We start from the raw sequence: 14,115 nt of genomic DNA, 5'->3' as shown, positions 1-14,115 counted from the left end.
CTTTTAGATCGCGCAAAACAGTGTGCTGAGGGCAGAGGGGACTACTTTGAATAAATAAACCCGAAGTTATCATAACAAAACGCCTGCCGTTTCTATTTTAGCTCAGTCTTGTTTATTTTGGACTTCACCTTGTATTAGTAAAGTCAACTCTACTTCTTAGATGTCTTTACGATGTGAGCTAATTCACGCAACTTCACTTTTCGATCATTCAAAACGATTTTGTGGATTTTTTGACGATTTCTGGTGCTACCGCCTCATTTGGACCGCCACTGCGATGTGCATCATCGGTGTTTCTACGCCCACGTTTGAATTCAGCAAACCATCGTTTTATTGTTGTTTCTGACGGAGCGGAGTTCCCATAAAACTTTTCAAGCCATTGCTTCGCTTGAACGGTATTTTTTACCATCAAGAAGCTGTGTAAAATAAAACACGCCCTTCTTTTTGATCCATTGTTTTGAAAATAACAAAAGTACCGTCACTCTTAGCACAATAACTCACGAATTAATGAATGGAATACCATGGAATTTTAACAGCTGTGATTTTAAGGTTAGGTAAGTACAATAAAACTACAGGGCCCGGCACTCGAAGTGTAACCAACTTCAGACCGCTAAATGACAGCGCAGAGTATTGTTTACAAGTGCGCGGAAGCATTTTGCCCAGAGTAAAAGCGAAAAAAGAAAATCAGTAATGAGTTTCAAACGTACCTAATAGTGTGAGTGCATTATATTGGGCTGTAAAATCACAACCAGCGATTGTTAGTGAGCTCGAGCACCTTAAAGTAAACAAAGTTTTTGTTTATCGCACCATTACTCGTGACAACGATACTGGTAGCTCGCGAAACGTCATGGAGGTGGTCATCAAAAGACTGCACGTCACGTGAAATGGTTCAACAAGTGAAGAAGCGACTTGAGCTAAATCCCCGACGAAGTGCCAATCACAAGGCGAAAGAATTGAAGAAGAAAATATGTGACCGTAGCATCCGCCGTGTACTGAAAAATTATCTCAAAGCCTTACAAGATCCAAAAGGCGCATGATCTCACACCAAAGCAGCAACAAGTCTGACTTGAGAGAGCGAAGGAGTTGCTTCGTCATGTTTTCTGACGAGAAAATGTTTCAACCTGAGCAATTCGTAAACTCATTTGACCGCCCCTTCATACGAGAATTTGAGTCATCGATTGGCCACCAGAAGGCAGCACCCGCCACAGGTAAATGGTTTGACCATGGACGTTTCAACAGGACTCAGCACCGTCTCACAAAGCTCGAGTTAACCAAGAATGGCTAAAAAACAACGTTCCGAACTTCATAACGTCCACACAATGGCTCTCAAATTCACCAGACGCGAATCCGATGCATTATTCTCTTTGGGCCATTTTGGAGCGCAAGATCCGAACTGAAAGATTCACCAGTCTCGAGGCGCTGAAAAAAGCCATTGTCCACTTTCGGATGGCTTGCGATTCGTTTCTGGACCGTCTCAAGCCCATAGTCAAGGCAAAAAGTGGTCATATCGATTATTTTTCACACATTTTTTACTGTGAATTGGATAAAAGTAGTTTTCCAAAAACTAAATTTATGTTCTTTTTAATTGGTTACACTTAGAGTGCCAGAGCCTGTACGCAGACAACTGAAAGGAAACAGCCAAAAATAGTGACGCCTGGAAGAAAATTGTGAATGAAGCTAAAGCTCACCCCGAGCTGTAACGCTGCCTGATGATGAAGATGATAAATATTAATAAAAACACTTTTTTTTTCTTTTCATAAGACAATTTTATTGCTTTACTATATCTACAATTTATAGATGTTAACTAAGCTTTTGTTATAAATAGGATAAGGAAAACGTAATAAAATATTCAGGCCCATTGTGCATACTAACTGTGCTAGCTTACCAAAAGTAATTCACTACGTAGTTATAATTAATTTCTCGCTTTACTGAGCAAAGGAGATGTTGACTTGTAAACAGTGGTAAAACTTTTAAAATCGCTACATAAAGGGGAGTGCGTCTAAAATATACCAAAAGGGTATCAATAAATTATTTATGTTGCATCCAAGAAATATCCAAATTTTTCATCCAACAAATATCAGATACGACACTTTAGTGTTGCGAATTTCGAACCTCTGCAGTAGAATAACAATGTTTTTTTTGGACTAAATTTCATCACCAATTTTTTTGAAATAAATATTTTACCTAATAATTGTATCGATAATAATTAACAAAAATTCACATAACACACACATATACATACATACACATGCTGTTAAAATACAATAAGCATCGAGTAAAGGAAATTTTATTTTCATACAGGTTTCCACCAAACAGTTGAGATTCATATAATATGTTAATATGTAGGTAATATATTACATATTCGGGTACAGGTATGCATACGTATGTATGTATGTATGCACATTTACATTTAATAGTTTTTATGTCCTCTAGCGGGGGTGCTTTAAGGGGTTAGGGGTAGTCAGAATTTTCAAAAAATCGATTTTTTTTTTGCATTTTCTTAAAGTGTAATGTTTTAAAAATATTGTGTAAAAATTTGAAGTGAATCCGACAAATACTTTTCAAGTTATTCAACAATTAACAAAGGGCGCTCGGCCGCTCCGGAGCCGATAGCAAAACTTTAAATGCGTTTTTCTCAAAACTATGTTTTTCAAACTGGTGAACCCTGTAACTTAAAAACCGCTACGTAGATTTCAGAGCGCTTCTAGACAAAAGCAAGAACAAAAAATTGATTCAGGGAAATCCATCTAATTGAAGAGCAGAACTTCATTTAATGTCATTGAGTCAACTCGTTATACGCGAGATTTTTGCAATCAAAGCAGGATTTTCCCGATCTAATTTTGTTCTGAATGATAGTGATTCAGATTCTAATCACTCATAAATCAATCTGCAACGCTGAATTTTGGGCACCTAAGTCGTCCTACGTGAAGCACGGTCCACGCACTTTTCCAAATTTATCTACTTTCCCTCTTTCTAATAATTTTCCATCCCAAAAATATTTTCAACCTATCCTTTCCATCCTCACTCCTGTACAATTGTCAAGCGAAAACAAAGAAAAACACACAGAGCAAAAGCAAGCTAATTATGGCATCCACAAGCTCAATTCTCCTGTACGGCAGCGAAGTATGGGGAATTGTGCTAAACTGCAAAGCCAAGCGCAACGCACTGGAGGCTGTACAACGAACAGCGGCACTTAGAGTTGCCTCAGCCTACCGCACTGCCTCGGCGCAGCAATTTTCGTGATCAGCGGGCAGATACCCGTCGATCTTATGGTCCGGGAACGAATGGATGCGTGGGACTCCAAGAAAAATACGTCATCACTAGCGTCGCGGAACGGAGATGCCAAACCATGCTGCGGTGGCAAAGCCGATGGGACACTGAACCGAGTGGCAGATGGACGGCGGAACTTATTCCATCAATTGGCAAATAGGTTCAAAGGAACTTTGGCGAAGTGAATTATTTCTTAACTCAGTTCCTCTCGAACCACGAATACTTCCGGAGATACCTATACGGAATGGGCAAGGTAAGCGAGCCCAAGTGCATATACTGCGAAGCGCCGAGCGATGACGCTGAACACACTTTTGTGACAGATGTCTCACGGAAAGAGATGCTCTGAATAAGCAGATTGGCGACATCGCGCCGAGCAACATAATCAGCAAAATACTTGAACGCGAGGACAGCTGGAACGCGATAAAGAGTGTCGCTATCGAGGACGTACTACGAAAAAAAGATAGACCCCGACGCAGAGCAACAAAGCGAAGCCTCACAGTTAAGAGACACAAGAAGACGAGCCTGTAGCATGAAAGCGGGCTACAAATACGGTGGACCCAGAAATGGGTGAATAGAATTGATCTTTTATGGATGCCGTTCTGGGCCCTCCCGAAGCCCTAGGTGTCTCCCCAGAAGGAGCGGGTGTATCGTTTTAGCGGCCTCACCACACGACGCAGTAGATGACGGTCGCTGTAAGTGCGAAGGCATTTTGAACCCTCCTCACCCACAAAAAAAAACATACTCCTACTGAACGTGCGCTTCGTGATTTTAATGAGATCTCCAATTCTAACGCGCTAGGTTTCTCCTTTTCTAAGAAAGAATTTTCTGTACTGCATAATGAACTATCTTTTAGTTAGTTAGAGGTAAACTAAGCGCCATGGCAGCTATAGCTCCCTTCAATATTGTTCAACATTTACATTAAGAGGTTAGAGGTAGTCAGAATTTTCAAAAAATTGGATTTTTTTGCATTTTCTTAGAAAATCATATAATATCTTGAAAATATTGTGTGAAAATTTGAAGTGAATCCGACAAAAACTTTTCGAGTTATTCCACAATTAACAAAGGACGTTCAGGCGCTTCGGAGCGTTCGAAAGCAAGTGGCAAAACTTTAAATGCGTTTTTCTCAAAACTATGTTTTTTAGCTGGTGATCACTGTAACTTAACTTAACCGCTAGGTAGATTTCAATAAAATGTATACTGCTTTTGAAAAACATAAAAAACTCGTGCCTGGTCGAAGGATTTTTTTGTTTTTCAAAATCTCAATTTTTTTTATATAATTAATTGTCGGTTTTTTCTCTTTGTTTTTCTCTTGTTAATTTTGAAAAAAAAGCTTCGATCAGTCACAAGATTATCTATTAATAAAACTAATTTCTCTTGTCCGATTAATTTTAGATGAATCTCCAAGGACTTGTGATGATCACCGCAAGGGACTTCTGGAGAAACAGGCTCCATACAAACAGCGATAACTTTCACAATTATTATTATTATTTTTTTGAAATTTTGCTGAAGTCAAGTCGAAACATGATGTATTAATACTATGTTTTTATTTTTGTAAAATAAAGCAATTGACTAGCAAACAAACATTATTGAAAATCCTAATTTTTTAGGGCCTCTGACTGCCCCTAACCCCTTAAGCAAGCAAGCAGCCTGAACTACATAAATTAAGCTGCATAAACATAGTAAATTTCTGCAACAACAACAACATAAATTAAATATTTCTTTCCACATGATCCAAACTTCTTGAGGCCCACCTTCACTTGCAGGTGAAGCCAGCTGTTTTTAAAAGCAGAGTTGATCCACTCAACCCGCAGCTCAACAAAACCGAAATGTGTATTTTTTTTCTTAATGTAGAGATTGATTACCACCCCTGACTCATAGTTCTAGCTAAAAGAAAAATTATTACAATTGACAACTTCGTTAAAACCTTGGGTGGAGTAGCCGGGTCTGGACTTCTTCGACCTGTTCGAGGATCCTTTTTAAAAGGTTATACCCATAAATTGGTAGAAAATTAAGTTTTAGGAAACTACCTGGAAGCTTAAGTCGTCAGAAATATGTTAAATTCAGTTGATTTGTGAAAAATCCACAGATATGTTTACAGTTACTATAAATCAAAAATTCATATAAATTATAATATCATTATTTATAAGTATAAATATTTTATTCTAATACACCCGCCGGGACTTAAAGTGCCACTACAAAAACTACGAGTACTTAATCAACTAAACACCACAGATCTAATAGGCTTTTGATTTTTATTTTTATCGTTTGTTGTGTCATTTCTCTACGCACTTTTTCAATTGAATTTTATTTATAAACTCTAAGTTTATTGTAAGCGAATTCACATTCTACGATACGACCAAATATAACTAGTGCAAATTCAAAGACAAAAACGGTATATTTCAGATTAATTCAAAACATTTTATTTTGAATAGGCATGCAGAAATGACCACCAACTTTTCTCTCATACTGTGTAAATAGTTCTTTTACTTATTTTTTTCATTTTTTTTTATTTTGAATTTGTGCGAAATTTCAGCTCTGTGTGAATACTTTTGCCTATGGCTGTGTGTATGGGGAACGTTTATGCTGCTACAAGAACAACAAGCTTAAACTCTTCTATCATTTGAGATGGCTTTTTGGAAAAAATATTTTGAAGAAATAATTTTATTAAAAGGTGGTTTCTAATCAGTGTATTTCACGCAAATCTTAATATTTTTCCGACATATTTCGGCAAATATCTTAAAATGTAAAAAATTAGAATTCCGCCATTTTTTTTGGTGAGGCACTCTAATGCATATACATACATACATATATCTGTGAGCTTATGCTTCGTTTGCTTTGAATAAATGAAAAAAATTTATATAAAGTACTTTAAAAAGTAAAGACTGGAAAGAGGGTGTGGGGAGAACATTTTTTTAAGGTTTTGTTTTTTTACCTTATAGAGAACAAAACTAGGTGGTGCATAAAAAATCAGAAAAATAAGTCCGCGGACTCTATTTCCCGAAGTTAATGGGTTAAATCTGCTATATAGATTCACAGAAATGCTTACAACAAATACAAAATTGTATACTTAAAATCCAAAAAAGAAGCCACTGCTTGCGAAAAAGCTTAGAGATAATCGTTTGGAATTTACTGGAAAACACGCCGACTGATGTACAATCAATGTGGCGGAATATTTTTTAAAATTCATAAATTAAAAATTGTTACATTTGAGAATACTGGCACTAGACATTACGTGCGGTGCTGCTTGTCAATCCAACCATCGTGAAACGATTTTTAGAGGTGGGCTCTTTAACAGATCGTTATTCGGCTCTGAACGAATTTGACAGAATCAACTAATAGGCTGACGCCACTTGCGGCAAGTTTCCAAACAAATTGAGATTGTCTTTCTGATATTTTTTTTCCTTGTTCACTCCTCTCGGGAGCAAGACTCTCAACAAGACTCAGCCTTGCGTTGGTTTCGTTAATCTATTTTGATTTCTGACAGGGTAGGGGATTAGCCTGCCGCTACCAGTCCTAAGTAGTGGGAATGCCCACCTGTCGTTACTTAGAAACAACGCCTTCTTACTGCCATCTGTGTTTCAAATTTTTCTGGCAGCAGGATCGCACGGGTGGTTGAGGACTTCGCTAAACTTGGTGTGTCTGCGCTATTATCGCTGCTGCCCGCTTCCTCTTTCTGGCGCCACTGATGCATTGATATAACTGTGTGTTTTTCTTTGTTTTTCTGGTTTTGGCAGCTACAATGCAAATAAAGCGCTGACTATTGTGCGGGAGTAAGGATGGAAAGGAAAAGATTTTGGGGTTGAGGAATGAAATTTGTTTTTAGAAACAGGGAAAGTATGTAGATTTTGAAAAGTGCAAGGACCATGCTTTTCGTGGGATTGGAACCCACAACATCTAGGATGGCAGGCTAGTGCACTTATGCTAGACTACCGAGGCCGACATGCTGATATACGAACAACGACTGATTGGAGTATGTGAATATGTGGGAAACGATCGTGCAGAATTTGAATCTCCCAAGTGACGCCGAAGTTCCCCTCAGAATTTTCACTAAAATGGATCTTCCATCAGGATAATGGAACACGCAAAAGTCAAAAGGCTACGGAAGAGAAGGCTAAGAGAAGCTGTATATCATGCAAAACCATTCAATAGCTATCCTTTAGTTGACTCGCAGTTAAAGTTAAAGTTTAACCCTTTGCGGACGAGTGTTGGCATATAGACCCCTAAGCCGTTTTACACTTCCGAACGCATGTCGACGTATAACCGCTCAAATTAGTTCGTAGCTGCAAGGGTCGCGACGTCTGTTGTTCTGAGTGATAAGACACGCATAGGTGTAAATAGTAAAAGAGTCACGACATCATTCAAAGACATTAGGAGCCATTAGCGATGAAGTCTTATCATCCTCATAATGTAAACTTACGATGTGAGACGACGGTAGAGTCAGAACGAATTTCAGTTCTTCGATTCAGTCTCTCAGTGTCACTGCCAAAGGAACCAGCACGATTTTTATATATTTTATAGTTTATCCTATGCACGACGGCTAAGCGATCTAGAAATGAGTTAAGTAGTGACAAGTTCTGACGAATATTACTTTGAATTTGATAAAACGGAAGATGACGGCATTACTTCGTCAAGTGGAAGTGAAATCCGTGCAATAAGGAATCCACTCAGGCATTTCAACATTAGCAGCGATAGCAGTTTGTTTATAATTATTTTTTGATTTTATGATTTTATTTCTTGTGTTAAATACAGCCTTAGTTTTATAACGCTCAACGTATTTACAACGCACTCATCATAGCTCTCGGCCTCAGCGACGCTCGCCCGTCGAGCTTCTCCGCCCCCAAAGGATTAATATATAGAACTTTAATTTTTTAAACTTTTCTTTCACTTAATTTTAAATAAATACGCCAAACCCATGGCCACTGCTATTTTAATGCTCGCCACTGTAGGTGACTTGAACGTCACGCAGTCACGTCGCGCAACACGAATTCGCATTACAATAAACATAGCCTACGAGTACTACAAACATTTCGGTCAACAAATTTAATACCCACTGCATATATGTATGTATGTATGTATAGTACAATATGTGTGTACAATAGTTATATAAAATACATACAATATAATAATAATAGTGCATTTTTATATATAACGTATTTATGAAAATGTTATATTGTTAAGATTGTGAATTCAAATATTTGGTCGGATGTATGTATGAATGTTTGATATTCAACGATATTCGATGACCTTTGATGTTATGGCATGAGACAGCCATATTATTTACTAATTTTTTAAATTAATTTTTTTATTTATTATTACATTTTGTAAATTTATTTATTTATTAAAAGATACAGAACAATCAGTGGTGTTGTACAGTGAAATGCGAGGCATATATGTCCATTAGATAACGACGATCTATAGAGGTTTGGGATGCAAACAGTGTGTCAAAAACTGTAAGATACTGATGTAATCGCACGGCATGCTGCCAAAAATACCAATTTGGCCGCTGAATCAAACAACACCGAAATCGAACTACAATTGATTGGAGCATAAGAACTGAGTAGAATAATCTGTGAACGACGCCATATATTCAAGTGTATTCGACCATTTCGCACCCGGAGGATCTAAAGTGCTTTTTAGAACAAAGTGTGGGACAGCTGAACTAATAGATGAAAACGTTAAGGCCAATATTACAAGTGGCCACTTGAGGAAAGTTCGACTCTATCACGCGAAGAGCACAAACGTAATGACCTGCCAGTGGGAGAGTATTCAGTATAATGCCGCACGCAAAAGGGGGATAGTGGAGTGTATCCCCATCATGAATTCTACGTGACTGACAGTCCACGACAAAATGGAAAGGAAACTAGAATTCTCCAAGAAAATCAAAATGGACATTAGTGACCGCTCAGCCTGGAGAAACAATAAAATATCTTTAAAACAGGGCGCACAGATGTGGTTTACTGATGGGTCCAAAATGGAAGACGGTAGTGACGGGGCTGGAATTGTCGAACCACATTTCAAAAAAGCAATTGCAATGGGAAAAATCACTTCCATTTTCCACACGGAGGTTCACCCCTTAGAGTTGTATGCCAGAGAATGTCTACGTAGAAGTACGCACGGTGCCAATATTAACATTATCTTTGGCAATCAAACGCTCTAAGGGGTGAACCTACGTGTGGAAAGGGGAGCAAACACTCCCTTCATAGGTCCTGAACCTTTCTGCGGGGCAAATAACAGCTTCAAAAGTGCCTCTCTACGTGAGCAGGCATCAACGAGGCCTATTCGATTACTGGAGAGCCCAATCGGGCATGCGGCAGGCGAAAAAGGCTCATAGATCCAGAACAGATAAAGGCAGAAACAATCCTTAACCTAAGCAAAAAGGACATAAAACTTTACACTGAACTACTAACAGGACACTGTAAACTTAATTATCACATGAAAAAGATAGGTGCGATAGAAAACGATTCCTGTAGACTCTGCAAAGAGGCACAAGAAACAGTAGGTCATATTCTATGCGACTGCCCAGCAGTGGCACGACGCAGACTAAATTACCTGGGAAATGAGGCTATAGATCCAAACCTCCTGATAGAAATTAAGCCTACAGCAGTTTTAGGATTTATTTACAGCCCAAAACTGTTTGAGTAGGCTACATGGCTGCACAATAGATCTCTTCAGGTCGCAGTGCACAAACATCCAATCAATAATAATAATAGTGTAGTGAGCACCCTAACTACAAGCGTAACAGCAGGTGGCGACATTATTTACGAACCGTAGCTAAGTTTGCTGTGAATTTAAAATCGCAACTGAATATTCATTCGACGAGAAAAACTACACGCGTGCACGCAGCCAATATTCGTCTTTTTATAAATCTTAAACAAATCAAAATTAAACTTAATAAAATTGAATAAACGAAATATAGAACACCGAGGTTCTATAATTGGTGACCCCGACGGCAGTGGAACATCATATATTATATGTAAATTACACCTACATATGCAACATCATGCCTGTCGAGAATGAGGATAATTTTCAAGACGCTGTAGCTCCGTTTCATGTGACGCGAGTAGCAGTTAGACCACCACCGTTCTGGAAGCCAGATCCGCGGCTATGGTTTGCGCAGGTGGAAGCTCAATTCGCGCGAGCTGGAATTTCCACCGACGAGACGAAATTTTTCACAGTGGTTGCGGAAATCGATTCGGCGGTACTGGCGCACGCTAGCGACATTATTTCGGCTCCACCTAGTGTGGGAAAATACGATGCATTAAAGCAGAGGCTGATTGGAGAGTTCGGCGAGTCTAATGAGAAGCGGCTCAGGCGTTTAGTGGAAAGTTGCGAGTTAGGGCAAAAGAAACCTACATCGTTATTGTGGGAGATGAAGGACTTGGCAAATCAACAGCTGGGTAAAGACATGTTGAAGTCTTTGTGGTTACGGTGTTTACCCGTGCATGCACAACAAATTTTAGCGACTATCGAGGGTGATGTAGATGACCTGGCTAAGAAGGCTGATGATATTTTGGCGATTCCAGCAACGAGTACCGGGGTTGATTCTGTCAGTACTTCGAGTGCCGAAATGACAGCAACCATTTCCGAATTGGTGAATAGGTTAAATCGTTTAGAGAGTCGCGATGTAGGTCGACGGAGTGGAGCACCTCCGCAACGGGCAAGAGCAGTAAACAGTCGCAGCGGAGCAACACGAGATGGGTGTAACGATTTGTGCTGGTACCATCGCACTTTCGGCGAGAAGGCAACACGATGTCGACAACCGTGCGGTTTCCATCGAAGGCGCTCGGAAAACTAGTCAGTCCTCCGTTTAAAGCGGCTGAACCGGAGGAGGAAATCAATTCCAGCCGCCTTTATATTGCAGATAGAATGTCCTCAATGAAGTTTCTTATCGATACGGGGGCCGAAGTGTCGGTGGTCCCCAAGCGTAACGGTGAGAGTAAGCAACCTTCCGTCTTGAGACTGGTTGCCGCAAACAACACTGCAATTGATACTTTCGGCAGGCGACATATCACGATAGATTTGGGCCTTAAGCGAAAATTTAATTGGCATTTCATCATTGCTGATGTAGCACAGCCTATAATAGGTGCGGATTTTTTAAAGCACTACGACGTTTTGGTAGATTTAAAGAACAAAACTATTATCGATAGAGTAACGAGTACTCAAGCGTTATGCCAGGTCATGATGCCGCCTCGTAGGGTACTTTCTTTGAGGGGAGCCGACTCCTTTCATACAATTTTAGCGCGCTATCCCGATCTGACTAATGACGTACCAAAAAATAAAAGGCTTATGACAGCAGTACAACACCATATAGAAACGCGAGGAGCACCAGTAGTGCAGAAGATGCGCCGTCTCTCACCTAAAAAACTGGAAGCTGCAAAAAGAGAGTTTGATTATCTCATCGAACGAGGTATATGTCAGCGTTCTAGTAGTCAGTGGGCAAGTCCGTTGCACATGGTGCAGAAGTCCGACGGAACGTGGCGACCCTGTGGGGATTATAGAAGGCTAAATGCCAAAACAATTCCTGACAACTACCCCATACGACATATTCAAGATTTTGGAAGCGATTTGTTCGGGAAGACGATTTTTTCGGTGATTGATTGCAAAAAGGCATATCATCAGATACCAGTGCACCCTGCAGACGTACCAAAGACAGCTATCGTGACGCCTTTTGGACTTTTTGAGTTCAAATATATGACCTTCGGGCTTAGAAACGCCGCCCAAACGTTTCAGCGCTACATTGATGAGGCTGTCCGAGGGCTACCCTTTGTTTTTCCATATCTCGATGATGTGCTCGTTGCTTCGACGTCACCAGAGGAACATGCAGAGCATCTGGTCAAGGTGTTCGCACGATATCGTGAGAGGGGGTTGGTTATCAATGCTGAAAAATGTCAACTGGGTCAGGAAAAGGTGGAGTTCCTGGGTCATCTCGTTTCAGCCGAGGGTATCAGGCCGCTGCCGCGCAAGGTGGAGAGTATTTTACAGTACAAAAAACCGAAGCAAGTACACGAGCTGAGAAGATTTTTGGGGGCCATTAATTTCTATAGGCGATTTTTGCCCCATGCTGCTGCTACCGAGGCACCGTTGCAGAAGTTAATGGGTCCATGTAAGAAGCGTGACAAGACAGAGATCAACTGGACGAAAGAAGCGACGGAAGCATTCGAAAAACTGAAAAAGCAGTTAGTTGAAGCGACCCTTTTGGCTTTTCCAACGCAGGATGCTACAATTGGGTTGATGACTGATGCTTCGGATATCGCGGTGGGAGCAGTTATACAGCAGTTGGTCGACGGTAAATGGATGCCATTAGGGTTTTTTTCACAAAAGTTTAATCCAGCGGAACAACGCTACAGTGCTTATGATCGTGAGTTGTTAGCGATTTATAAGGCCATTCGACATTTCCGGTACCATTTAGAGGGATCTGTCTTTACAATTTTCACCGATCACAAGCCGTTAACACACGCATTTGAGCAAAAATGGGAGAAGCTTTCCCCACGACAAACTCGACAACTGAACTTCATCAGTCAGTTTTCTTCAGATATACAACACATCAGTGGGGCTGACAACATTGTAGCTGACATGCTTTCGAGGATTGAAACCTTTACGCTACCGTCACCAGTGGATTTACAGCAATTACATGATGAGCAAGTTAGATGCGACGAGCTTAACGATCTACTTAAAGGCTCGTCGACCTCGTTGCAGTTAGTGAAGCACCGGCATCCAGGCACAGGTATTTATATAGTTTGTGATGACTCAACAGGGCGTCTGCGCCCATATGTTCCGAAAATTTTACGTCGTGTAATTTTTAATGCTTGTCACGGCTTGGCGCACCCGGGAGCGAGGGCAACTACTAAGTTAATAACAAGAAGTTATGTGTGGAAGAAAATGAATAGTGACATACGAGGATGGGTTCGAAGCTGTCCTGCCTGCCAACGATGTAAAATCGCGCGACATACGAAAACTGAGCTGGGTCAGTTTGCAGTTCCAAGTCATCGATTCGAGCACGTCAATGTAGACATAGTTGGACCGTTTACACCCGCACGAGGTTTTACATATTGTTTAACATGTGTGGATCGTTTCTCACGATGGATAGAGGTAATTCCCTTGGAGGATATGACAGCCGAGACTGTAGCCAGGGAATTCCTTAGTGGGTGGATCAGTCGGTTTGGCGTTCCGAAATTCATTACTACTGACCAAGGACGTCAATTTGAGAGCAGTTTGTTCAAGGAGTTGGCAAAGCTTTTGGGAGTCAAACATATACATACCACCAGCTACCACCCACAAGCTAATGGTATGGTGGAAAGATGGCACCGGGTTTTAAAGGCTGCGCTAAGGTGTCATTCTGCAGATGCGAACTGGGTAGATGTGCTGCCTATGGTTCTGTTAGGATTAAGAACGGCAGTGAAAGAGGATTTAGGCGTCTCGGTGGCAGAAATGTTATATGGGCAAACTATCAGACTCCCGGGTGATATAATAGAGCCGGAGGAAGATAACTCCATGAATCAACAGGACTTTGTACGAGAATTGCGTCAACATTTCGAAACAGTTAGGCCGGTACAGACTTCGGAACATGGGAAACCTGCTGTATTCATTCCTAAGGATCTACGTTTTTGCAGTCACGTTTTTCTACGGGATGACACTATTAAGAAGCCACTGAAAGCTCCGTACGATGGGCCATACCTGGTGATCAGCAGATACCCTAAGACATACACCATACTGATGGGGTCAAAACCAGTCACAGTATCGATCGACAGACTTAAGCCGGCATATTTTCCGAGGGGAGAAGAAACGAGTAGCGGTTAAGCAGTGGGGTGTTTGCTCAGATGTTTTGGAAAGGGGGTGATGTAGTGAGCA

The 14,115-nt window shown here is 40.6% G+C and overlaps 2 protein-coding genes across 2 annotated transcripts in view; one reads left to right on the top strand and one right to left on the bottom strand.

The window, feature by feature from the left end:
• LOC129236282 (endoplasmic reticulum mannosyl-oligosaccharide 1,2-alpha-mannosidase) overlaps positions 1-14,115 on the bottom strand; it is a 42,011-nt gene that overhangs the window by 15,404 nt on the left and 12,492 nt on the right. The window lies entirely within an intron of this gene.
• On the top strand, positions 10,268-11,062 carry LOC129237385 (uncharacterized). Its single transcript, XM_054872099.1, has one exon. It carries the CDS (start codon positions 10,268-10,270, stop codon positions 11,060-11,062), a length of 795 nt encoding a protein of 264 aa, XP_054728074.1.

Source organism: Anastrepha obliqua, chromosome 1 (assembly GCF_027943255.1).
Source record: "Anastrepha obliqua isolate idAnaObli1 chromosome 1, idAnaObli1_1.0, whole genome shotgun sequence".
NCBI classification, from domain to species: domain Eukaryota; kingdom Metazoa; phylum Arthropoda; class Insecta; order Diptera; family Tephritidae; genus Anastrepha; species Anastrepha obliqua.
This window is presented reverse-complemented; position numbering and strand designations above follow the sequence as displayed.